Source organism: Vanellus vanellus, assembly GCF_965231255.1.
Source record: "Vanellus vanellus genome assembly, chromosome: 5".
Taxonomy (NCBI): Eukaryota; Metazoa; Chordata; class Aves; order Charadriiformes; family Charadriidae; genus Vanellus; species Vanellus vanellus.
The window spans coordinates 22463433-22489839 of NC_138910.1; the positions used below are offsets into that span (position 1 = coordinate 22463433).

The window sequence follows — 26407 nt, forward strand, 5'->3', positions numbered from 1 at the left end:
GAGTATCTGCAGTAATTCACAAGGCTAAAAGTTGTTTCTGCAGAGGACTATCAGTCTGTTTATAGGCAGGTGATATAAATTGGATCAAATGCTCTAACGACTCTGCTGGAGCATAGTTCTAGCACAGAAATGTATTTAAAAGAAAGGAAAACTAAAAAAAAAGGTGTCTGACCACAAATAAGTTAAAAATGTCTTAAGGAAGAATGTTGCATCTGAATATAGTGGAATGGGAATTCCAGGCATGGAATAAGCTAGTGGGGAAAGGGCTTCAAGGTATGCTGGTAACGACTGAGAGGATGTAACTCTTGGAAGACCATGAATGGTTATTTTGCTGATTGCTGGACTGAATGTACAGGGTCCAAGAATGTCTTTGTTAATGTCTCGTGTGTCAGAAAGCCAATGCAGTAGTGATTCCCAAACCACTTCCAATTTCTTCCCAGTTTCGGTGTATTGTGCGGCTGCTCACCCTACCAGTGTGTAGGCGTATCTTTTTTTCTTGAAGACTAAATAGTATGGAAAGAGCAACCATCCTGTCCTCCCTTGTTGTCCAGAGCAAAGGGAAAGAACCTGTGATGCCCCAAGTTAGTAGCCTGGGCCTTTGTAATCTCCTCAGGCTCATGACTTGTCTGTCCTACAGCTATGTACATTTAGGCAAGCTGTTTATTAGAGACTTTTACATGGTTTCCAAGGAGTAGCTGGCAGAAACATATGGCCAAGAGAGTTTTTTGAGTTTATGCAACAGTCTGCATGTGAAAACATGGAGATGTGCAGACTGAAGAGCCAAAGATTTTTTTTTTTTTTTTTTTTCCTCATTTTTCTCTAGGAGAAGCTTGGATACTCAAGTATCTGTTAGCAGGGTGTCTTTTAGTTTTGATGTAGGGGAGAGAGGAGTCTCTGTCTCGTCTCCTAGCCAGAACGTATTCTTTTTCCTAAGGAACTGAAACTGTGTTTATGCATGTTGCTTTTGGGGAGATTTTATCTATCTATAGCTGTATATATATGTGTGTGTGAAATGTATATGTGTATAGATAGAGACAGATATATACAGAATATATTTTTTCAATTATTGTGCACATTTGTGTGAAATTTATGGGCAGTTGGCAACTTCTTGGCCATACTGCTTTTCTTGACTAGCAGAGTAACTCTCTCCTACAAAATTGTACTGGAAAAATAACTATGCAAGGGAAAGAAATTGAGACAGCTGCTTGGTTGTTGAAATTCTGAACTGTGCTGATACAAATCTTAACAAAGCACATAAAAGAATTCATCAGTCTGTGCTTTGTGTGTAGCAGTAAAGCACTGGAAAATAAATGGGCATCAAAAAGCTTCTAGGTCTGAATTTTTGATAGCCTCAGGCCCTCTTAAGTAAGCTTCTAAAACACTGCTGAATACAGTGATCTTTGAGATGCAAGCAAAAATATGTGGTAAATGGTATTACAGGTCCACTTATTTCTGATTTGTGAATACAGGTTTTCAGCTGCCTCAGTGCTACATGCAATAGAGGACTGACTAGTGTTTCACAACCAGAAAGGAGAACAAGGGGATGGGTCTGTAAAGCCGTGCGATGTGCTCTGGGGTGAGTGTGGTAGTTACTGTTCAATGGCCATGGAATTACCAAATCTCCCTCGTTTTCCATGGGGCAAGAATGGCTGTTCGTCCTCGCTGTCTCACAGGTACAAGGCATAACTTCTCCCCTGCTGCTCTGGTCTGTTCAGGAGATCTAAAGCCCTGGTAACTCAACCAGCAGCTTGGTGGAAGGGAAACTGCATGCCTAACTAGTATGCTGATAAAAAGTTCGAGGTTTTCATTGCTATTTTAATTCTGGATTTTATTTTATTTTTTTCAACTGGGCAGATACCTAGTTCTCCTGCTCCTTCTTCTCATAACGTTCTGCAGTGGGCTGTGTCCTGCTGTGGGCTGCATGCTGCATCTGGGTGCTCCTAGGACAGGTGCTTCTGTTGACAGATGATCATAGGACAGCAGTCCTATCTGAAAGGGAAGCATCAAGGAAAATCCAAAATTTCTGGAAGTTACTGTGAAATAGCAGCAAACTCTGCAATGAGGCATAGTGCTAGAAGCCTCTAAGCAATTACTGTGATGTCTTTTTTCTGGAACACTTTGTACTGAAACAGTTAATAGGACTGATAAACATTTATACAGGTGAAAAAAGTGAGTCATTTGCATATTTTTCTTACTGATCCTTAACTTTACCTCTTTTCAGTATTTCAGTTAGCTTTCTGTGACTGAGTGAAATATTCATTGGTCCTTCACAGAAACTGTTATGATACTGGAGCAGCTACTCTATATTTCTATTAATGGTGTCTGAAGAACACAGTATTGTGTATCTTTGAGGAGCAGGAAGTGTATATTTGTGTACACCTCTCTGTGTCTGAATGTAGATTTATTTTATTTTTTTCTCCCTGCTATGGCCTTAAAACAAAAGGAGTGGAGCAGGAAGAATAAGAGGAGGAGTATTCCTTCAAGCACAATGGCTGGGTTTATAGCCAAGAGACAGCTTTGGCTCAGGTCAGGCAACAAGGTGGTTTCCCCAAAGCTGCTAACTTAAAACACCACTGTGTTAAAACAAACCTGTAAGGGGAAAGCCGGGGAAGCTGTCAGCTGCTGTGATTGACCCAGTTTCTCTGAGTGCCAGTGTCAAGCTGAGAAGTTGCCTAAGCTATCTTCTAGCCTGCAGGAGCATCAAGTCAAGGCTAGACGGTGTGAACACAGATTTTTCTTTAAAACCACTCAACAAAGTGTAGCACTTTACAGAATAAATTTTGAGGCATCCTACTTTACTTTGAAAAGGTTTTTCAGTCACTGTTTGCTGCTGCTGTCTGTACACTCCAGCTGTGCCAAGCTTATTATATCAAAAGGAAAGAGGAGCAACTGCTACATGATCTGTCTTTGTAAAACAATGTACCCTTTTCCAATTAATTATCTGAGAAATTACTCTCACTTAGCATAAATCTTCATAGCTGGCAGGACTTTTTGTTGTTGGAATCAGCAATTATTTCTGTGTTGTACAAGTTATACTTTGAAAAACCAATAAAGGTTGAACCTGACATCCTTCATCGGACGTAAAGACCACTTTAATGTTTTTTTTCAGAAGGTCTTTATCGATTACTTTTTTATTTATTTTTTCTTTACTGAATGTCACGTAACTAAGTAATGTGTATCTTTCCATTAAAAGATATGGGAACTTCATGTCAATGAATCCTGATAGCACTATGTCATAAAACTGCTGGTGAAAGTAAATTGGTGGCTCTTAAATAGCCATAAATTTCTTGTAAAGCATGAAGCATGTTCTTGTTTGGTTTGATTTTTAACCACTAGAAGAAGGGAGTCATAAACCTGCTGTGTGATTTCTAAGGTAGAAATGCTAAAGAAAGAACAGCTAGTAACAAAAATGGATTATTAAACTTGAGAGGTTCTGTTATCGTTTTCATTATGTTTAGTGTCTGTCTAAAAACAGCGCCTTGAAGATCTCAGCTCTCATATACTTGAAACAAAATAATGTCCAAAAAGGTCACCTTTGCCTTCACAATGGAACCAAAGCTGGAAAATAATGGTGCGCCTTCACTGTCGTGCTCCATGAATACTGATTTGCTACTGGACTCCCTTCTGTGGTGATGCTGCTACCTCTTGACAAAAGGGAATGCAAGCGCTATTGACAGGATAATTCATTGAAAAGATAATTCACTCCAGGGTTTCCTCCAGACAGATGATACAGATATAAAATTTGCCAAATCTGACTCTTCCGGATGGGATAGTCTTGTGATCCAAGCAGGGCTAATGCCTCTACATTGTGCCATAGGGCAGGCAGCACATGCTTGGTTTCAGGCTATAAAAACACCATTTGGCAAGGTGCAATACATCAGTCTTAGTATTTCAGAAATGTGGATCCTTCTTGCAGGGATGGAAGAAAAGGGGGGTGGCGTGGGTTGTATGACATAAAAACCCCGGCACAAAGCTGCAAATCCTCATGATGTTTTGGAGCTATATTTCCCAGGAATGAAAAGTAGATCCTGGGCATGTGCTATCCAGTGTTCCAGCCCTGAGCACTGTGGGTATGAGCCCATCCAAACTAGTTGGTCTCTTGTGACCTTGAACTCTATGAAATGTCTGGGTAAGGATTCATACATCAGGCAATAACAGATTTAATGATGGTATTAGTGTAAGGCAAGGGGGAACAACAAAGGCTAGCTCTTACACTACTCAAGGAAAGCTGTCTTTGAAAATAATACAACTGTTACTGGTGAAATTTATAGAGCTGGGTTGCCTGTCTCTATTTCCCATCATGCTGCTAGACTGGTGCGAGCAGAACAAACTGTTCCATTGTCATTTTTGATTAAAATTTTCATTACATGCAATGTGAAAATATGGTACTTTGCAGATGCAAATAGCAGCACAGTGACTGTAGATGCTACAAGGGTTGTGCAGGAGATCAGAGAGACAATAGAAGAAGAGAGAGAATCATATTAGTAGAAGATAAAAGCATACGAAAAGGATGACTTGTATAAAGAAAATAGAGCAGCAACTGCCTATGTCATTGTGCAAGAACAAGGAGGTATTAAATGAAAAAGCATATTCAAATTTGAATAGTGAAAACAGTTTTTCACACTCTGAGTAATTAAACAGCATTTCATGTTTCTTTAATTGAATTCATTGTCTCCTGAGGCAGTAATTTGTAATTGAAGAGATTGTTTTATTTACCTGGGCAACCAGAGTATTTGGTGTTGTGATGGTAAATAGATTGTATCCATAGTTTGCTTAGAAAACTGTTGTGAAGACTAATCTTAAGTCTCCAACTATAAAGTCTCACGCATGCTGAAACGGGAGTACAGGAATACAGAGGTAAGGAAAAGAGCCATGTAAGCAAACGGTGTTTGTGGCATGAAGGGCATAGCAGCGAGTAGGGGCTCAGGTGTTGGCAGAGTCAGATTGTGAAGACAGCTTGGCGAGGGCAGGCATAGGTTTTCAATGAGATATGGAGGCAGTTGGAGCCTGTGAAATTGTTCCAGAACAGGGAAGATGTGACCTTCGTTGAGCGCAAGAAGAGTTTATTATAGCTGCAGGTAGTAGGGAAGTTGAGATGAGTCATGGATGCCAAAAAGGAGACTCTAATTGAAGTCATTTAGCAAGCGGCAACTAAAGTGTAGAGTAGCAAAGATGATCTGGCAATTGCTATCTATAGTAAGTATGTAAAATACTGGGATAGTTACATCTAGACTCTGGGATTGATACATTCAAGGACCTATTATTCTCTTGAGAGTATTGTATCTAATAACATCACAGAAAAGGAACAGAGATGTGCTCGAATGCGAGGCCTCAATAGAATGTAAAAGAGAATGAGGAATTTATACTGAGACTTATGTCAGGGAAACTAGTGCTGTGCTAAAAGGCCTGGAGTCATGTTTGGGTATATAAAGCTAAGACAGAAATCCTGCTCCTTTTTACATCAGATGTTGCTCCTTGAGAGTAGCACTCAATAGCTCTGTACATTACTGATTCCTTTGTCTGATACTAGCGTAGGCTGAGTTGAATTTATATTTCTCTCTGAGCCACATGTGAAGTCAGTGCAGGAGAGTATTGATAAAGCTTTTTATTTAGTGTAAGTATGCTTTTTCGTATCATGTCATTCACAGCTGGTTCACTTATGGCTTCCCTACTCCAAGAGAAAGAGGGTATGACAGTACTGGTTGCCTTCAGTTACATAAAACATAGTAATTTGTAGCCTGAGTCCGTGAACACATGAATAAGTTAATGGCTGGCAAGCTGTCCTAATTTTGAAGTTGTGAGAACACAGTGCAGCCCCTGACAGCAATTTTAATTCTGCCCTAACACTGGCACATACCTCCTCTCCAACGCACAGCTGGCTCAGCACTCACATTTCCAAATGCAGAGTCTGGGCGATCATGCCCAGCTGCTACTGTGTGGTTTGCCGTGGGTTTATGCCTCCAGCTTTGCCTCTCGGAGCATCTGTTTTAGGCTCTGGACTATTCACATTTCTTTGGTATCCACCAGGCTGGATGAGTAGTTTAATTACATGTCCTTTTATGATTTTATTAGGCACTTTTGTGCTGTGGTGTACTTGCACAGGCTGGCCTAGACTCTAGTTCAGCAGCACACCCTTGCAGCTCTAGTAAGCGGTAAAGGCCACCTCCCTGGCCTCTGCATCCTTGCCCTCCCATTTGTCTTGCCCTGTACCGGACAGCTGGCTGTACAGCTGTTTTGTAGAGCAGCACACTATTCTTACTGGGATTAAAGATCAACCTGCATAAAAACATAGGGTGCTTGTCAGTCAAATTTTCCTGTTGTGGGTCACAAGGTGGGCACATAAGCATGCTGGAGTATGGTTGCTTGTGGTCGCAGGGAATATGTATGCGTCTAAGTAACAGAAGGGAAACCTGAGAGGCATGAGCAGTACTTGCATACAATATGAAGGCTCGGGTTTTGGTGTGGCAGAGGGGAGAAGGGGTGGAAGTTGCTGCAGCCACCTGGCCCCTTCTGATGCAGCATGGTGGGAGGATGTGGTGTGGTGGAGCAGGGCATGGCGTGCCATGTGGTGCTCTAAGTGCATCTCTTCCTGCTGCCAGCTCTATACGAGTGCTTAAGTTAACACTGGCTGAAAGAATGAATGCTTTTCTGATGAACAGCTCCTCCTATGGCTATGTTTACACCCTTTATCTAACTCTTCTTATCATTATTTCTCATTTTTGAATAATAAAACACTGGATCTGGCTCTGCTCTTGTTGCCCAGCTATCCCACTCCATTAGAAAGATGAGTTGTGAACTGAGTAGGCTTCTTGCAACATAGTATGCTGCTCAAGAAGCTCCAGTTTGTTCAGGACTGGTATGAAACAGACCTGAGAATTAGGCGTGGTTGGCAGTTTCCCTCATGATTCCTTTCCTACCATATCTGCCATGCTTATGTGTGAATCTGATTTAAGATCTCTGTTTTCTCATTTTAAACTGGGCCTCAGTATGTCTCTGTGCCCAAACATGGGATGAGGGGGGAAATAAAATATTGGTTAAGTGTCAGGAACCACCAGCCCTCTTCCCATGCTGTTCTGCTGGAGCAGACAGGCAAAGATGTCCATGCCATGTCCTCAGACTATACTTGCTGTATTTTTAGACTATTCTGTAAGCACTTTTCATTTTGAATCTTATAAAATTCCCTTCTTCCCTCAAATTGGATTACTTAAAACTTTGAATTCCCTGCCCTTACTGCCTTCCTTGACACAGTTTTTAACACAATTAATAAATTTAAATTAACTCATGTGCTAGTCCTGCAAAGACATCATTAGTTAACATTATCATTGCACATTAAGGAAGGTTATAATAAATTAACTAGGTTTCTGTTCTCTTGCGGTTTGTGTGTACTCATCATTATTTTATGTTATGGAAATTAAATAATTCTTCCCTAAGTTCTAGTTAATGTGAACGCTAGCTCAAAATGCAGTTGCAATATAAAAATTAAAGACAACTAAAGGAAAACTGCAAAGACTGCAGTAGCTGCTGCTTTGTTATGCCTTGAATTGTCTAACTCTTGATTATGGATTCTTTGGTCAGCCTCGGCTTTAAATTAAGCTGCCAAACACTGCAGACAAGCGGCTTGAAAGTGAAGAAACATGGAGGCAGGGCTGGGAATTTTCAGAAGAGTCATAGGGAATGTACAACAAGGGCTCCGTCTGCGATGCTGCAGACTTAAAGATTACTTTTGATGTTTAGTAGATAGGATTCACAGGGCTTAAAAGCTGACTCTTTATGGTTTGGGGAGGATCATCTGTGAATTGAGAACACTGCTTTCTCCCAGTTTGTGTTTCTTGTTCTACTTGAAGCATTGGGCTTCTGCACCATTTTTTAGTGTGTTTGTCTCTGATCTCCCAAGTGGTAGATTTCAGGTACTGATATCTCTTGCTCTCTTGTTAATAGTATTTTATTGCTGCCAAAATTTGAGGGCGCTTTTATTTCTCTTAAATTAAACTTTTCAATAACTTTTTCCTCCTCTGCCTCTCTCTTTGAAGAGGGGTAGAGGGGAGCATCTGTCGGTCCCATCTGGGGTCCCCCAGGTCCCCAGTAGCCAATTTAGCCTAAACCACAAGAAGTATGAAAGCGACATGAGCAACATTCACATAGGCTGTAATAACTTTATGAAATGCATTACAAGCAAGTATTTATTCATGAAGAGTTACTGTCAGATTCAGAATAAATTCTCCATTCTTATGTGTATGCGAATTTTTAGGTCTTCAGTAAATGCAGATAACCACCGAGTTATTCTTACTTTCATTTAAAAAAGGACAAACGTGAACAAAATGCTAGTTTAGAAGGGTACCCTTCTTACTCCCTTTTCTGCTGTCTTCAGAGTTGATAGCTGTTCTGCATGTGTAGCACTAGCAAATGGTGTTTGCCAGATTCACACTGAATCCATACAGATTTGGTCCAACAGGAGCTCCCCAGGGGTGTCATTTGTAGCATCTTCTCTTCCACAGGAGACTGCAAACTACAGACTCAGTAGTCCAAAACTATTTGATATTTTTCTCTATTTCAGTCTCTACCGAAAGAAAGAAACTTGAGTATGATTTGTTCTCTAGAGATTGTTAGTCACAATCAACCCATATCAAAATACCTTACTCGCTGAAGGGTAGTGGCAAGAAGGTTTTATTTTATACATGGCAATGAATGAATTGCCATACAAGTTCTTACTCCCCTCTTCTCCCTCATATTTATGTTGTCACACAGTTTTATGTTACATTTGAGTGCATGGACTGTGTGCATCTGTTCACAGAGACACAGAATTACAGAGGAGAATTAGGTCCCATAATGTTTAATATTTTTCCCTTACAGGCATTTAACTACATTGCTTTCTATGTTAGTAAGGTGTTCAATTACAGATTTTTGTGCTCTTTTAAGAAAGATGAACTGAGTGTTTTCTTCAGATGTAGATATTTTGTAAGCTAATGTGGCAGCTTTTCATATGCTGTTCTTATTTTTTTTATTTTGTTTTATTTTTCTCCTCCATTTTCTTTGAGAGCTGAAAGCTATTAACTAACCTGGGTCAAGACAATGTCTGCCTAATGCTGCGTTTGTATGGCAGTCTACCAAAATGTTTTTATGGAAAGATTTCCCCTGTACCTACATGGAAAAAAATTTTTGATTGGCAGAATAGTTTTTGTGATATTTGGGCATAATATCATACGTGTATGTCCAGGACAGCAAGGCAGGCATCACTAGGAGTAGGAGACATCACTAGGTAGGAGTATTGTTAGGCTCAAAAGAGGCAAGCGGTGGCCTGTGGCTGAATAGGTGTTGGCAGTGGCCTCAGCAAGAACACGTACACAGTGCTGGTGGAGGCGAGAAACTTGCTGGTTCCCCTAATGCTTTTTGGGATGATGCTATGGTAGTTGTTAGTGTAGCCATAGGCATGTGGTAACCCAGTGTTCAGTATAGCCTCTGTCTTCTGCTTCCGTGTCTCACCAGGGTGGGTATACACAGACCTGCTGTGGCAGAACACAGAACCCAGTCAGCAATGGCGACCTTTCTGGTAACTTCATCTGTATGCTACAAATTACACTTCATGTACATCCATGTGATTCCACTCATTCTGTTTTACTGTCATCATTAGTGTGACGGGCTCTTCTGTTTTATTGACTGGTAACCAGCATTTGTTTTTCACTTCCCTGAAGTTCAAGAAACTGGCAGATGAAAAAAAAAAAAAAAAACAAAACCAAACATGACTATGTGAGAGTTAACTTTTGTCATAGATTTCTCCGGATGAGTCAAGTAATACATCAGCTCTTGTAGTCTCGGTTACTTGCAAGGTAAATCTTCTAGGATCAGGCCCTGAAACAGGCTGAAATTGTGACTACCAGACAGGAAATATTCAGTAAAAGATGCTGTAGAAACTGTGCTTTGAAATATTTAATGCTATCCCTTATAGTTATTTATTTAAACGCTTTCAGACTAATGAGTATAGTTAGATCATATGATGCTTCTTGGTAAATTTAAGTTTCTCTCTTCTTTAGTTTTATTCTTGCTGCTGCGATGACAGCACTTTTGCATGAAAAATAGTGCAACAATTTCCTGTCCCTGTTTTTTTGTAGTGTTTTGGAATACTGAAGGATATAAAATCTATACTGAATATATCAAATCTTTAAAAACAAACAAACAAAAAAAAAAACAAACCAAACCATTGTAACGAGCATCTTGTAGGAGTTTTTCTATTGTTTCAGTGATGCAACAGATGATGACTGGGAGGTAGGGAAAGGGGAGGAACATAAATGACTTCTTTAGGATGCAAAAGGGAAAATAAAATTAAGGCGAGGTTTGAATTTACTACTACAAATTTTGTTCTCCTCTTATCTCAACTATGACAGCACTGCAACTCCTGCTTAGAGGATGGCAAGAAGATAGAATTACAACATGTGAAGAAACAGCAAACCATCCCAGAAGACTGATCTATAACTGTGCACAAACTCAGTGAGTGCTGCAGAGATGGAAGTGTGCTGCACAGCCAGGGAGTTTCTTCAGGGAAATGAAGAAACAACCCTAACACCTAGCCTAGTTCTGGACAGATCAATACCCATAAGGGATCAGCATCTGCTTTAGCAGGCTAAAAACCAATCTGAGGCAGGTGACTTAATGCTACAGGAAGGTAACATTCATCATGAGGAAAAAATGGAAACAGTTGGTCTAAGAAGACCTGTCAGAAAAGTTGCCTCATGCATGTATGTTGCCCTTCATGGCTAGGACAACTTTACTAGGTGAAAAGCAAATGTAGTCTGGAGGATTTTAAGTTTTTGTTCCTGTAGAACTGGAAAAGAGTGGTACGGTGAGTGGCTGTTGTGATATCCACAGGGGAACTGAAAGGCTATATTTGGAAACACAGATGACTTGTGAGATCACCAGTAAGAATAGAGACTAGAGGTCCAGGTTTGAAAGACTTTGGGTCAATTTTTCTCTCCAAGACTTGTCAGCTGTATGCATTGGACATCATGGAGGAGAAACCAGTTCTGTTGATCAGACCAAAGGGGAGAGTGAGTGTCAGCAACATCTCATTTTTCTGTGTGCTCTTCCCATGAGCTTTCCAGATAGTAGTACCTCTTTGTAGGGCAAGATTTGGCAATGGTAATAGATCTCTGAGCTCTTATCAGAGCTTTATTTCATGTAGTCCTCAAAGCACTCAGAAGAGAACAGTTGCGTAACCATTAAACATAAGCTATGTAACCTAGAAGGAATTACCAAAACACCTATTATGTTATGCATCTTTTCTGGTCTAATTATATAAACATGCTTTATTATTTATGAAACTGCATCATTTCAAAAATTAGTACCTTGTTTCTTTTCTGTCTTTCTGCACTACTAAGTTTTGCTCTTAAGACTTTCAGAGCTGCATTTTGAGCATACAGATTTAGGACAGGACTGGTCTCAAGTGGCACTGTAACATTAAATATTAAATAACTGATTCAAACTGCAGCCAAGAGGAAAATCAGATGACAGTCAAATCTTCAGCCAGAAAATTGAAGAGGAAAGCAATAAAGATTTCTCAATTTATCATACCTGATATTTTGCGCATCTTAGTGAGCTGTGCATAACAGTGTCCTTCCTCAAATAACTTCTTAACCATAGTGCAGGAGCTATTTACAATTTGCATGGTTGTTCCAGTCTAACTCGACAGCAGTTCCATGCCAAAAAGGCAAGAACATTGTTTTATGTATTTATTTTTAATTAAAATTCTATATATCCACCCGCATCTGCCAGGCTTTGCAGAAGTGCAGCAAATTCTCATTGAAGAAATCTCGGGAGGCAGCAAATTGGAGCAGAGGGGCTACTGCCATCAAACATAGTGTCACACTTGCAGCTTTGTATGAGACTAGTTATCAGGAATTAAGATAAGTAAAGATTTAGTGGAGGGTACAAACTGAAGCAGAGTTGCACTTCTGTCTGGTTTCTGAACCAATTGAAGGTATGCCGTGGGGCTGTCCTATGTGCTAATTGTGTTTCTGATCTGCTCTGTGTTTAGGTTTTCAGTGTATAGGTCTGTCATGATCTAAGGACATAGAGTTGTAGGATTTAATAAAGCTCTTAGTTTATTTTAAAAGAGCTGTATTAGGTGAAGGAGATTGTGAAATTCGAATTTCGAGTAGAAATTGTTTAGAAATTCTCTCTGAAAATTTGCAAGTGAAAACATATGTCCATGCATACCAGGCTGAATGCTGAGCGTGCTTCCTGAATTCCTTAAAAAGCTGATGTTTCAAAAAAAGGTGGCAATTTGTTGCTTTACTCTTCTAGATAGTGACGCAGGCTGTGAAGTACCACAATTCTCTAGCAGTTCTGTGGGATAGCACTGCTCACTGCTTGTGTGTGTTAGGGCTTGTGTGTGATCAGGGAAGGCAAAACATCCAAACAGGTTGCTCAAAGTGAAACACAACAACAGCTGAATTGTCATTGCCTGATATAAAAACACAGTTTTGTGCAACTTAAATACTGTAAGATTGAAGTCTTAATACTGTGAGCTCAACACTTGTGATACAATACAAGTGGTCTTAAGTTGGAATTTGTGAGACAGTTAAAGGTGCTAGTAGTCCTTGTAGGTTTTGAATGGATTAACCATTATTTTTCTGTGCTCTTTCTTGTATTTTTACATGGCTTATTGCCTAAAAAATATTTTCTTTGTGGGTTTTTTTGGTTGTTTTATGGGAGGAGGGTTGCTGTTTGTTTGATGTTTGTTTGGGGTTTTTTTCTAACCTAAAATGGAAGCTGTAATAGGCCGGTAGACAATGTCACAAATATTAAGAAGTTGATCCAAAAGTTCAGAGTCCGTTGGTTTTGGAATCATCCACTAAATATCTCCCCTTGGACGTAACCATCTAGAAGGAATGTGTACCTCTGGCTGTGTCAGGAGCAGCATTAATTGGATTAAGTCCCCTTAAGTGAATCAAAAAGTTGAAGGCTCTGGTGCTGTGTTTAGAGGAGCAGAAGAATGCAATGTGAGGATAAAACATGGACTACTTTAAGTCACAGTGGGCACGTGGGGAACTTAGCAATGCTTCCTGCTTAAAAGAAATAAACATTCGGTGTTGTTTAAACTCAGCCTCAGAAATGCTCCTTTGAGCGCTGTCACAGTGAGCATAATATTCACAGCCACAGGAAATCATTGGAGCAAAAATAGGTTTCAGTCTCAGCTAACGATGGCGATAAACCAGCTACGTGCTCGCCCAGTTGAGTCAGACGGTGGGGATTAAAATGAAGGGAGAACAAGCTGCGTGATGGCAGTTCAAGCCTTCTCGTCTTCTCCAGAACCAAGGCCCGCACCTGTGGAGTTTGCGTTAGGCTTGGTTTGGCTTTCAGCCCAAAGCCTGAGCTTGGAGGCCTGTCAGCCACTGCCAGGCGTCGAGCAGCAGGTGACTGAGAACAGCAAATCTGAAATTTTACTCGAGTGAATCTCCATGGGTAAAACTTCAGAAGTCTGCAGTTTCTCTGAAAATAGTTTTCAGAGCCAGAAAGCCAGTTTCTTCGCCTGCAGTGGATGTGGTGAGCCCATGGCTAGTTGCTAAGTATGAGGGAGGTTTTAATGGTAACTGTTTTGAAGCGTGGCATTCTTATGTTGCTGTTTGTGGCCCTGACTTTAGCAAATGAGTTTCAAAAGCATCTTTGTAAATAACAGCTACAATTCTGGAAGCAAAGTGTCTGTTCTATTTTTAACATTGTGTGTCTATTATGTTTCATGTTTGCTTGTTGAAAGTGTCTTGGATAACTTTGTATCCTTGCACACGGTTGCTGGGTGGCAGGCACTGGTTTGGCATCGGAGCTGTAAGGGGTATGTGCTTGTGTTGGGGGAGGGCTGCGTGCTGCCAGGGAAGTGCTGCAAAGCTGGGGGCTCTGCGGAAGTGCCTGTGTTCACAGCCCAGCTGGCCAGTTTTCCCACAAAAGAAATGGAAGAAAGGGAAAACTGCAGGAGCAGAGAGGTCTTGTGCCTCTTCAGCCTTATTCTTGGGAGGAGGGTCCCTTTTCCTGGGAGCACAGCCATGCTGAGCTTGCTCTGCAGGACAGCAGGTCCATGGAGAGGACTTTATCTTTCTGACACAGAGCACAAACCTCGTGTGGTTGGCTCTGCAAAATGTGTGTGTATGTATATGGGGTAGGGGCATCCTTTGCTTGAACATTGTTTGAATAATTTGTTTTTATTAGCTGAAGTTTAATTTCACATTTCAGAGCAAAAATTTGGAGGGAAATTTTAAGGACAAAGTTCGTCCGCGTGATGAAGGGAACCTGGTTAGACATATGCATGAAATCAATAAAATGCTTGCTCAAGTGTGCATTTAAATAGTTTTTGCTGAATTGGGCATGACAGGGTATGCCAGATTAGTTGGCAGAGGCCCTCCAACTTTTCCATCTTCTTAATGTTCTGTATCATGCTGAAGCATCTTTAAAATTTTATTATCAGCTCAAAGTTAAAAGGGTTAAGAGATTAAGAAACTATCTGTACTCTGGATCAGGAGTGCACTCAACCTGTTGCACAAGAGCAGTCAGATCTGTTGCTGCACTCGAGGGGGTCTAAAGCATTCGTTTTAAGACTACATTAGAAAAGAATTTCTTTTTTGTTACTGAAGAGTCGCTTTTAGCTTGACTCCTTGCTGCAGCGTGTCACATCCATATTTGAAACACAACAACTGGCTTGATAAGCACCAGCACAACCTGAAGGATTTGCCAGGAGGACCATATGTAAACAGGTTTGGTCTCCCTCATCTGAGCTCAAGCAGACCAAACACAAGCCTTGTTTGGCAGGTTAAGGAAAAAAAAGGAAAGAAGAGAGAGGTGGGCCCATGCAAACCTCATGAAGTACAAGGCCAAGTGCAAGGTCCTGCATGTGGGTTAGGGGAATCCCAAGCACGAATATGGACTGGGTAGAGAATGGATTGAGAGCAGCCCTGAGGGCGAAGGACTTAGGGGTGTTCATTGATGAAAAGCTCAACATGAGCGGGCAATGTGCGCTCACAGCCCAGAAAGCCAGCTGTATCCTGGGGAGCATAGAAAAAAGGATGCACCTTAAAGGGAGGTAGTTCTGCCCCTCTGTTCCTCTCTTATGAGACACCACCTGGAGTACTGTGTCCAGCTCTGGAGCTCCCAACATATGGACATGGACTTGTTAGAGCAGGTACAGAGGAGGGCCACAAAGATAAACTGGGGGCTGGAGCACCTCTCCTATGAGGACAGGCTGAGGGAGTTGGGGTTGTTCAGCTTGAAGGAGAGAAGGCTCTGGGGAGACCTTATTTCGGCCTTCCAGTATCTGAAGGGGGCCTACAGGAGAGCTGAGGAGGGACTTTTTACAAGTGCATGTAGTGATAGGACTAGGGGAAATGGCTTCAAACTGGAAGAGGGTAGATTTAGATTAGATATTAGGAAGAAATTTTTCACTCTGAGGGCAGTGAGACACTGGAACGGGTTGCTCAGAGAAGTTGTGGATGCCCCATCCCTGGAGGTGTTCAAGGCCAGGTTGGATGAGGCTTTGAGCAACCTGGTCTAGTGGAAGGTGTCCCTGCCCAGGGCAAGGGGGCTGGAACTAGATGATCTTGAAGGTCCCTTCCAACCTAAACCATTCTATGGTTCTATGATATATTGTCATATACTTGTATGCATGCATCACCTTTACAGCATTTGAACAGTTGGAGCAAGTTGAGTGTCTTTGGCAGACTCAAATAGTACCTGATGGCTTTTGGCTCTGAGGTTTTTCCAAAGCTCCAGGAATTCCTATAGGGGAATCCATGGCTTTAGCACAGATCTACAGCAGTGGCAGTGCTGTGGCTGGTGTGTGGAAAGTTAGACTGGGAAAAAATCAGTGTTTCTGAATTTGCTTGTTTCAGGAAAGGACCTTCTTATTTTCTCTGAGCTGATAACTGCAGCAAATGCTGCAATCAGAGTCTTTCAGACATCCATGCAGACTTGAAAATCCCTGACAGCCACCATCTAAAATTTAACCATTAACTTATTTCAAATTCTTTGGACTGCCTTTGAACTCTTCTATGGAATACTGCATCTCCCAACAGAAAGCTACAAATGTTCTCAAATACGTTATGAAATTTGCTTGGAGAAATGTGAAATAAAGGTGATATTGAGGGGATTTTTAAAACAAGAAAACTCTTTGTGAGCAATTTATCAGAACTGCTTAGATTTAGGAGTGAAAGAAGGGCACTGGAAGTGCTTAGCAGTGAGATTAGGTTAGACAGTTTTTCACTTCTAATATTTTTATTTTCAGTGACAGCCTTCAGACTTTCACTAGATGTGATATGTAGCCTTGAAGTTAAATGGCAGTTTTCCTAGCTGTGGGACCAACCTAGTAAGAAAAGTTTTACCCAAATAAAAGCTTTCTTCATATTGCTGTCCTTGCTGTTTCTTCCATATGTGAGAACTGAAGGTTTCTACCAGCACAACTAATGTTTTGGCTCTGAGTGCTCTCTCTTATTGCAGTATCTAGAGGAAACTGCCAGCATGAAAGCTGCGAGCTGTGTTGCTAGTGTGACTGAACCCTTGACGGGATTGGTATTTGTATCATCAGTTGAATAAATTAATCTCTGCAGTGCTGTGGAGGCTACAGGATAAGAAAGAGTTTCCATTCCGCTGCAGTATCACACTTTAAATCTCATTGATGTTCTTACACTCTCCTGTACTCAACTTGTCAGAGGGTTATTTATGTATGACACAACTTCTTTCTAAACACTTGTAAAAGTAGCTTTGAAGAGGAAGGTTTGGATTAACCTTCTTTACTGGAATGGTTTCAAAACTGAAAATGCTCCTATGTAAATGTCTGAACAAGCTTCAGTGCCAATTAACCAAAAGCTAATAGTTTTGCCAGTGGAAAGTTGTAAGTGCTGTAAAATATGTAATTGAAGATGATTCACATTGCAGTATTGCCTCACACTAAGGAAGCTAAATCTCATCCTGTTATAAATGTTATGAATAGTACCTCACTCGTGTTTATGTCAAGCATGTTTGTGTAGTCACCCCAACCCTTGGAAAAGAATCCAGGAATTCCTCTAGGAATTTACACTGTGTAAGGTTTTGATATTATTTCTTTATATTTCCATTGATGCTTCTTTCCTAAGCCAATAATGGCTCCAAAAGGTAGGAAGATACTCTGTATGTCTTCTTTTATTGGAGAAGGGAGAAAGATTCGTATTGAATCTTCTGCTGGTTTCTCTCTTACTTTCCGTGGCATCTTGTTCCAAGCTTCTAGTTTGTCTCTATCTGAAAAGAAAAACTAGAAGCCCAGCAGTTACTTCATGTGTACTTGAGAAAATGTAGACTCATCTTTATCAAGGAAACTCTTTGGAAGTGGATGCAAATTGCAGATATGTATCAAGCATACCTATCTGAGACAAATGCACTCCCTAAAACCAAGAGTGAAGTGCTGGAATCTGCTAAGTAAAATACTAGCTCATTGTGGATGATGCTTTTTATTACTAAAGACTGTATGTGGTGTGCAGCACCCTAAGGTCATCAGGCTTAATAAAATTTGTTATTATCATTGTCCTGGTGTCTAATAACAAATGAACTTCCCCACAATAGTCATGCAAATTGTCCTCTGTCCTCCACTGTCCTGCTAGTTTTCAGGAAACTTGTAAAAACTTGATTAGCCTTGAAAATTTCTTTTTTCATGTCATGTTTAGGTGAAATTAGCCAGTATTTTCAGAGGGCTAATGGGAGGCCAGGAAAACCAGACAGATGAGTACAATGCTTGATAACAAAAGGTGCAGAAAACCAGTCCAAAATTTTGCTCCAACTTCTGTTAATGTGACCAGGTGGTTTGGCAGTGCTATAAGAAATCGTATGTTGAACTATAAAGTATGTAAACCTGATATCCTAGAGTTAATCTCTTCTACCTTTTGCAGGTGGAGATTTACATTTTACCTTTATATATTTACCTATGGAGTACGGTTCCTGAAAAAGGTAGGCACTTATATTATTATGCTTTCACAACAATATCTCAGAGATCTGTTTGAAGTCTCGTATAGGTATAATATAAAGCACAGGCATAAAACTTATGTTCACAAAGAATAGAAATTAAAATTTAATTTGAATTCATAAAATGAGTTGCTACTGGCGTTGGTAAAGAATATAAGTTCTCATTAATATTTAATGGGGTAAAAAAAATAATAAATCAGTATAGCAACATGCCTAGCTCACTTTATTACTTTTCATTATAGGCATTAAACTAGCAGTAAGGCTTACCAAAGTATTCATCTCATTTTCTGCATCATCCTTATTTAAATGCCTCTGGCAGAGGTTGTATTTTATTAACAAACAAAATCCACTGGTGTTTTATAAAATGGTACTTTTTGCCTGTTCTTTGTCTGATGTACTGTGGAAAAAAAGTTTCCATGGAGTTTTCCATCAATGCTGTGTTTCTGGTGATTTAAGCAGAGAAAGGTATTGATAGCTCCTAAATGCCCTGGCATAGGTCTATTAACCCTGCCATAGGCAGTAATACAGATTTATGGTGCAAATTCTTTTTACAATATGACTAGTTCTCAGAGCTTTTGTGCAAGTCAGGCCATATTTGTGTAATTCTGAGAGGTGAAATTAGGGAAATGTGTGGTCTCAGTGCGTTCATGTAATCTTACCGTCTTCATTTTGGACAAAAATTTGACATGAGAAAATGTATCCTGTTTTGGTGTTTTGTAAGTAAAAGGAGCAATTAAAAAAATTCCTCGTCATTTTTGTGGTTGTAATTCTTGAGGCTGTCCCAGGTGCCAAGGAACTTGGTGCCAGCAGGAGTGCTGATGTGCCTGTGCAGAGAGAGGACATCAGAGCTGTTCTCAGCTATTTAGCAGTAGCCAGCCCCAGAGGAAGCGTATGCGCCAGCCCTCCACATGGACCGGAGCAGCGTGTAACATGCTACTTCTCCCTGCCTCCTTGAACATTTATACTTTGTATGTACTTAATCCATTAACATGTTGTATGGTCATGATCTGATATTCTGTTTTCTGCCTTTGATCCCATCCATGTCTGTAATATGAAATATGAGAATAGTTTTAATAAGCAATTCTCATGACCTGTAGAAGGTTACTTGGCCTGCGGGTGTGTAGAGATTGCGACCATGGGTTTATAGGATTCTGTAATACACAAAGACACAGAGGCATTATCCTCTGAGTTCCTCTACTTTATTACAGATTACCACAAATACCACAAAAATCACCATTAGCAAGTATCACAAAATCACTACTGGAAAGCATACCTATGATTAATAAAGAGAATCTCAGCACAAAGAAAGTGTCTGTTCTAGGAAACACTGAATACCAGCATTTCTAAAGACCAAGAAGAATACAGTAAATGTGTGCTTCATTGCAAGCCATTGTGAGCTGTTTCTAAAGGCTGAGTTGACATGCAAAGTGCAGGATGTCTTCCTCCCAGTTCAGCATATTGCTGCAGTTTGAGGAGGGCTGGCTGACATAGCATGGTTGTTTGAACAAGGTGTACTATTGCTTGCTTAACAAGCTTAACAAGGATCGGTTGTGTAATTTTGCTGTAATTTTAACTTCCAACATGTTTAATTTTTACAAAGAGAACTTGTTCATTTTGTAGTGTGTATGTATTTTTAATTACTCATTTTCACAGTGTTGTAAATGAGTCTTGCATCATTTTATGCTATAGTCATTATTCCAGTGTTCTGCTTTGTATACTTGGATCTTTCACATGGGAATATATGTAGATTGACAAAATTATGATTGTGATTGTAGTTACATTTACACCATCTCCCTAGTAACATTGTGTAACTAAAAGAAAGTACAGGCTTTTTGCTGTTCATCAAACACTGAAGATTTTGCTGGGTCCAGTTCAGGGGGAAATCTGGGTTTGCAAGGAATAAAATCCACTAATTACAAAGAAACACATAATTGCTTCCTTAGGAAGCCAGTGAAGAAAGTTAAGCATAATAAATTGCCTTACAAATCTTATAGAAAGATCTTTCCTTCAAAAAGCTGTTTTGTCTGGAGAGAAAGTTCCTTTCATAGTCAGCAGTGTGTCTTGTTCTCCCTCAAACATTACGCCCAATGCATTGCCTTTCTTAGAGTTTCTTCATTGGCTCTTGAATTGTCAGGCGACAAAATACTCTGACTTCTATATTATTGTCCTTCCCTCTCAACCTGACCTAGTCTCCTTGCAACCTGCCGCTCCTTTGCTTTGCTGCATATGTTGCTGACCTGTTGGTTCTTTTTTTGTTCACATTTGTCTCTCTCAAATGTTCCTTCCTTAGTTTGAGGGTGAAATTCATCGTTACCTGCAAGGCTGGCACAGAGCCCATCAATTACTTAAGGACCACTTTGAGCTAGTTTTGAGGCCCTTTGCTTTGTGCTGGCCCTTTGCCTAGAGATGAATTTCCACCTTTTGGGTTCTTTCTGAAAACATCTTTTTCGTAATGCCCACAGCACTACTTTGTCTTCTACTGTCACCTTCCCTGATTGCTGAGTAAAGCACTATTACTGCATCACTACTATATCAGCAGAAGACTGGATGTCTGTGTTTCCTTGTGTCCCACAAAACTGCCTGTGGAAGACCTGACCAGGATAGTCTGGCCAACTACCATTCTTGCAGAGAACATCATTAGGTCTGTGGTGGCTTTGTAGAGCCGACAAGCTTATCTGGCTTTTGGGGAAGATGTGCCCAAGCATAATAAGCAGTAATTAGTGAGCAGACTTATCAAGTCTGTTTTAGTTCTGAAAGTGTGACACTGTCGGCATGGGACACATGATGACGATAGTTTATTTATAGAATGGAAGTAACTAAACTGCATTTAAGTTTTAGCTTTGCTTGGCTATAGCATCTCAGAAGGAGGAAGAGGCCTGGGGTTTCACCTTTGCTTCTCACTTCCCTACAGAAGCACATGAAAGCTAATAAAGCTGTCATTCAGAGCAATCTTTGCTCTCTCTAATGTGCCACGGCAAGCTTGTCTTTATTACTGTCCATTACTGCATTTAATGGCTGATCTAGATAAAAGAAATTTCTGCACCCAATAAAGCAAGCTGTAAGTTTTTGTAGTAACAACTGCATGTGCTACAACATATCAATTCTTTTGCCATGCTATAATTGCCAAGTACATTGCTAGAGATTTAAAAACTTGCTACTGACTGCAAGCTGTCTCTTTATCAAACTGTTCTCTTGGATTTTGCCTTTTTCCAGTGACTGATATCTGCTGTTAAGTCATAAATGAATTTTAAAAGTCTTACTTTTGTTAAACAGTATTTTCAAGAAAATCTCAATTCACAGGGAAAAAATGCCTGACATAAGGCTTTGTCATCAAATTTTGCTCTTTAGCAGAAGATCAGTTCTCTTTAGCAACAGAACCTATCAACCTATATGTCTAAAATAAGTTCTTGTCTTAGTGGTGTCACCAGGACACTTAGATTGGACCATTTTGCTGACTAAAGTTCACCATGAAGTCAGGAAAATCCTTTAGGTTGGGAAGGCAGAGGATCGGCTTTAGGGTGTCCTGCACGTGGCTGTTTGTTGCAGGCCATGGTATCATGATCAGGTTCTGATATTGTATATAATGGGTTTTAGCAATGTGAAATGCACAAAAACTTGAGCTTCCACCCTTCTCTCTCCCTCTATCCATGCTGACATCTGCTTTCCACAACCTCTGGATTATACAATAGCTGCTTCACAGCACTCTTCCCCAACTCCTGCCACCTCTGCATCTGAACTCTCAAGGCAGGAGACTTTTACGGAGTTTGCACTGGTCTTTTCATCGGTGCCTCGTGACTCAAATGGCATATGTTATCAACTTTGCCTTTGTTGTGATAACGTGTTGTTCATGAAGTGACAATGTATGAATGAACTTCTTTCTTATAACGTGTGCAGTTGATGGCATACACCATATCCAGCTGCTTTAATTGGTTCCCTTTTCTTGGGCCTAAAGAAACCGTAAAAGTGCAGCTTCTACCATTGGTGTCTGCCTTCCTCAGTCAGGAGGTGATTTTCACGGCTCCACCCTGCAGTTATTGGTACGTCTTATAAACATTTGGAAAATCAAGGAAGTACATGCCCATTTCAAGAGTTACAGTGAAGTGAGAGAATTAAGTCTTTGGTAAGAGAGTGGAGAAGGCAAGGCAGTTGCTTTCTTACTCACAAATGGACCGCACATAGAGGAAAAGTTCACAGCCTTCCTAATACTGAGCCAAACTATTGCATCACATACAAACTGTGTCTTAATATGTATGCATAAAAGACCAACAGACTTCAGTAAAATTTTTACCATAGAATTATTAGTATTTAATTATCATACTAGACATCATCTCTGCCCCAGCTATTGTGTGCCTTCAGCCTTACTCTCCTTTGTATCAAAATAAGTAAATGAATATTACAAAGCTGCAAGGTTTAATTTTATTAGGGGTTTTGCTGTCATTGTCTGTAACTAGTGAAGTAATTAATGACATTTCAATGTCAAAGCATGTCATAGATGAAATTGTTTCCTTGGTCTTGGTTTCTTTTTTAAATATTCCGTACAAAATCCTGCTTCTTTTCTAATTTAATGCCTTCAATTGTAGCTATCTTATTTATATTACCAAGTGGTGTAATCGTGGGATTAGACTTTCTGCTTCCCAAAGAGTCTCTCATTGTTGAAATGAAGTGTAGTGTATGTTTGTCTCTGTTATTCCAAACCAGAACATTCAATTTGATGAAAATGAACTGTTAACTTTCTAGGTAATGAGTATAAAGCAGACATTGGGAGATTGATGGGTTTGTCACACCACCCTAGTACCTCCAGTGCCATGTGTTTCAGGACATGCCCTGCCGTCAGGAGCACACTCTGCTCTGGGCTGAACTCCTGTCTCCCACGGTCTTGGCAGTGCAGGATGCTCCGTCCTCCTTCTCAGCATGGGGGCTAATGCACTGAGGAGGTGAAACAGGTCATCGTAATTAGGATTTGAAGTCAACTTTGTCATTTCTGAGAGGTGAGAGAGGAACTTTATTTACCTTCCATTTATGAGAAGAGGGGACCAATGTAAATCTATGTCAGAGTTCAAGTCAGTTTACTCCTCCCCTCAAATATTACCATTTTCAAGGGCAGATTTGGTGATGAATATTCTTCTATGTGAGGAAACAGACTGAGAGACCAACTTTCAAAGAGAAGGTGAAGCTTGCTTTCACTATTCACTGCCAACTCCATTACTCACTGCTTTCCACAGCAGATGTAAATGATTTGGGGCTAAAGAGCGACTGGCCCACAAAATCCTTTAATGCAAAGCATTCACCTTCCCATCCACTCCTCATTGCCCCCATCCTTGGCAAAGTGACAGATGCTAGATATGACCATCCCATCTTAGTTTTCAAGCTTCTGAAAGAGATGTTAGGTCAAACCTTGCTACGTTTTGACATTACGGACTGAAGCCAGTCCTTTCATAGAAGTGCTTCAGTGCTCCATTTGAAGTGAAGCACAAATTCAAATAGCTTTGTATTTCATTTAGAACACCTGCAGACTCTCCCCAGAGTAAATATTTACTTTGCTTTTTATTTTTATTTAATTTTCCTATTTCACACTTTTCTTGTAACTTATGCTCTGAAACCAGAGTGTTGGCTTTGCTTTTAGTTTTACTCGTTCAACCCATTTCCATGATTCTTGTTTTTAAATTAAGTGGTGAAAAAGGTGATTTTATTTTGTTCCATGTGGTATTTATATATATATATACAAGATACAGAATATAAATGCTTAGTGTAGGTGATCTTAAATGTAGATCTTACAAATTCTGTATTCACTCTTTTGTTAAGCCAGCAGTAACTGAGAGTAAAGACAATGATAAGAAATGATCTAATACAAAGCTAGCATTTTTGTGTGCGTGGTACTAGAGCCCTAGTAGTGTTGGAAAGTTTTTCATTTTCATGGATAACGCATGATGAGATAGTGCTAATTAGTGGCTTAGAAGACCTCTGTCCAAGTTGATCTGTGATGTAATGACATTGACTCTTACACAGAGGTATTTGGCCTCATATGCAACCATCACTGTGAAGTATGATTAGGAAAATATGATATGGCCCTAGATCTTCCTAGGAGTTGGCATAATATCCTGCATGCTCCTTTACCCTGGTAGTAAATATGCTACAGCATTCTCTGTATCTTTATAAATCACTAAAATTTGAAGCATAAAAGATAACTGATTATATTTCTACTTTGATCACATATATGCAAATTCTTCCCCTTTCTGACTGCAGCTGAGATTTTTCAGCACATTGCTACCATTTGTTTCATTTGTATGTCTACAAAACACTTCCTTGCAGAGCAGCACACTGGTACTGATACCAACAAGACATTAAGTTCCAGTGACATTACATTGACTGCTTTGCTTATCACTAACATAGGGACAAGATAACGTTTTTGTTTTCTTCAGTAATATTTGCAATTAAATCAATGATGGCTTGGGTCATTAAGAGTTAATGGTCTGATTGTGCTCCCATTAAATGGAAAAATTACCATTAGCTTTGGTGATAAAGAAACAGAGCGAGGAATTCAGGATTGGCTTCTTGCTTGCTGATCCTTGGTGCTAAGGAGGATCTTTATAATTCTGTAGAATGAAAACCTTTTATAAACATCTGGAAGCAAAGCTTCCAGGTGACATATGGTGACTTTTCACATTCAGTTTCTTTCCTTTAGTTGCCCATGAGAATGACAAACTCATGAAAGAGCACGAATTACCTGCAGTAAAGAGTCTTGTGAAGTCTATATTGAGACTTGGGAACCTGAAGTTGCATGTAGGTATTCTGCTGGGAAAAGGACCATCTGCCTGGTAAAACAAGTAACTTTTGACTAGCTCTTTTTCGAATTTACTGTTGAAGTAAGGCTGATGATATGAGGATGCTGTGGCTGTGTTTAAAAAATACCAGGTGCAACACTCTTCTGTAGGTATGCAGCTAACTGAGTGGCACTTCTGCATCTCCCTTCCTAAGGAGCCATCCCCCCCAGAACTATCTGCCATGTAATTGCAACTGCTAGTGGTGCAGATAGATTGCAAAACAACAGGAAAGCCATATTGAAGAGTAAATTTGACTCCAAAAACCTACTCAAGTGATATAAATGTATGGCAGGCAGTTAGAAAAAAAAACAGTATAGTATGGAGGAGAAAAAAAACCCTAACAGGTAGAGCTCCACTTCTGCTTTTAGGAAAGTTCCTCTTTCTTGAAACCGTAGGATGTTTCAAAAGAAGAAAATTAAGTACTCATCCTCATGTGTGTGCTAACCGCTGAGATAGCCGATTACTGTGTGACAGCAAGAGATGCTCTGCTAGCGGCCTACCGTTTCTATGTGCGCTTAGAGAGAACCTGACTTCCTAATGTTTTTTTTGTGAGCGAGGGTGCTTCGTTGCACTGCTCAGTTGAGTTGGCATGTTCTTTGTCTCTTTTTGGAGTAAAATAGCAACAGCAATACATGCAAATGTTACAGCCTGGGGAGAGCAGCATAGCATTTGTAAATGCCATTTTGGATTGCTTATATTCAAGAATTTTAGAGTTTAAAGTCAAACCACCCTCATTTGAAATACCAAAAAAAAAGAACTTGTCACTTCATGGTGTGTCTACTGGTTTCTGACATAGTTTCTGTATTACAGTTCACCTGTATCTCTTCATTATTGAGCTTGTTAACCTTAGAGAAAGTAAATAGTTGTTGATACACACAGCAGCTTCACAGAATTGTTATATTTGGGGAAAGGGGCATCTCTGTGATAAAGACTGTGAGTTCATATCTCTGTGGGAACACAGAGGCTGGGACACAGGTACAATGGGACGTTTACCTGCAGTGGTGTCTCATTGGCCATTCTGGTTTTGGAAGTTTTGTTCTATTTATCTTTCTATCAGTTTTGCAGCTGTTTTGGTATTAAACTATTTAATAGCTTCGCTGTATGCTGTGCCTTGCATCTATTCTGTCACTGATACTTTGTCTTCAGTTTTCTTCAGAACAACCTGAGGTCTGTTCTGGATGTGATCATATGTTCAGATGTCATCAAATACATTTCCATTTATTTTAGCTATTAAATAAAAATTTTGGAAACACTAGCATATACTTCCTCCTTTAGGGACATGTGTCTCTTACTTTCTGGTCACTAAGCTGGTAAGTTGGTGATGGCTTATTTTAGTCAGCTTCAGGACCTAATAAAATGCAACTGCTGTCACTCTGTTTGCTCTGGTTAGTCGTGGTAAGATTTTTTGGAAGGACCTCCAAGAGGTGGTGAACTCTTACTTTTGGACAAAGTAGTATTATAGCTCAGATGCTCCCAGAAAAGTGAGGAGTTACTATTAATGTAAAATCACTACAGCACTTCTGTCTGCAATTATACCACTCAGTCGTCTTTCCTTTAAATAGAAATTTTTCGTAAAAGACACTTGGATGAAAGCCAGACACTGCCAGTATTATCCCAAAGTT

General features: G+C 40.0%; 1 protein-coding gene across 2 annotated transcripts in view; it reads left to right on the forward strand.

Moving 5' to 3' along the window:
* CERS6 (ceramide synthase 6) overlaps positions 1-26407 on the forward strand; it is a gene marked incomplete at both ends in the record, with an annotated part of 136396 nt that overhangs the window by 51858 nt on the left and 58131 nt on the right. For both annotated transcript variants that reach the window (XM_082483551.1, XM_082483552.1), the window contains one exon: positions 17892-17949. In XM_082483551.1, coding sequence (XP_082339677.1) covers positions 17892-17949 — 58 coding nt within the window. The remainder of the gene's footprint in view (positions 1-17891; positions 17950-26407) is intronic.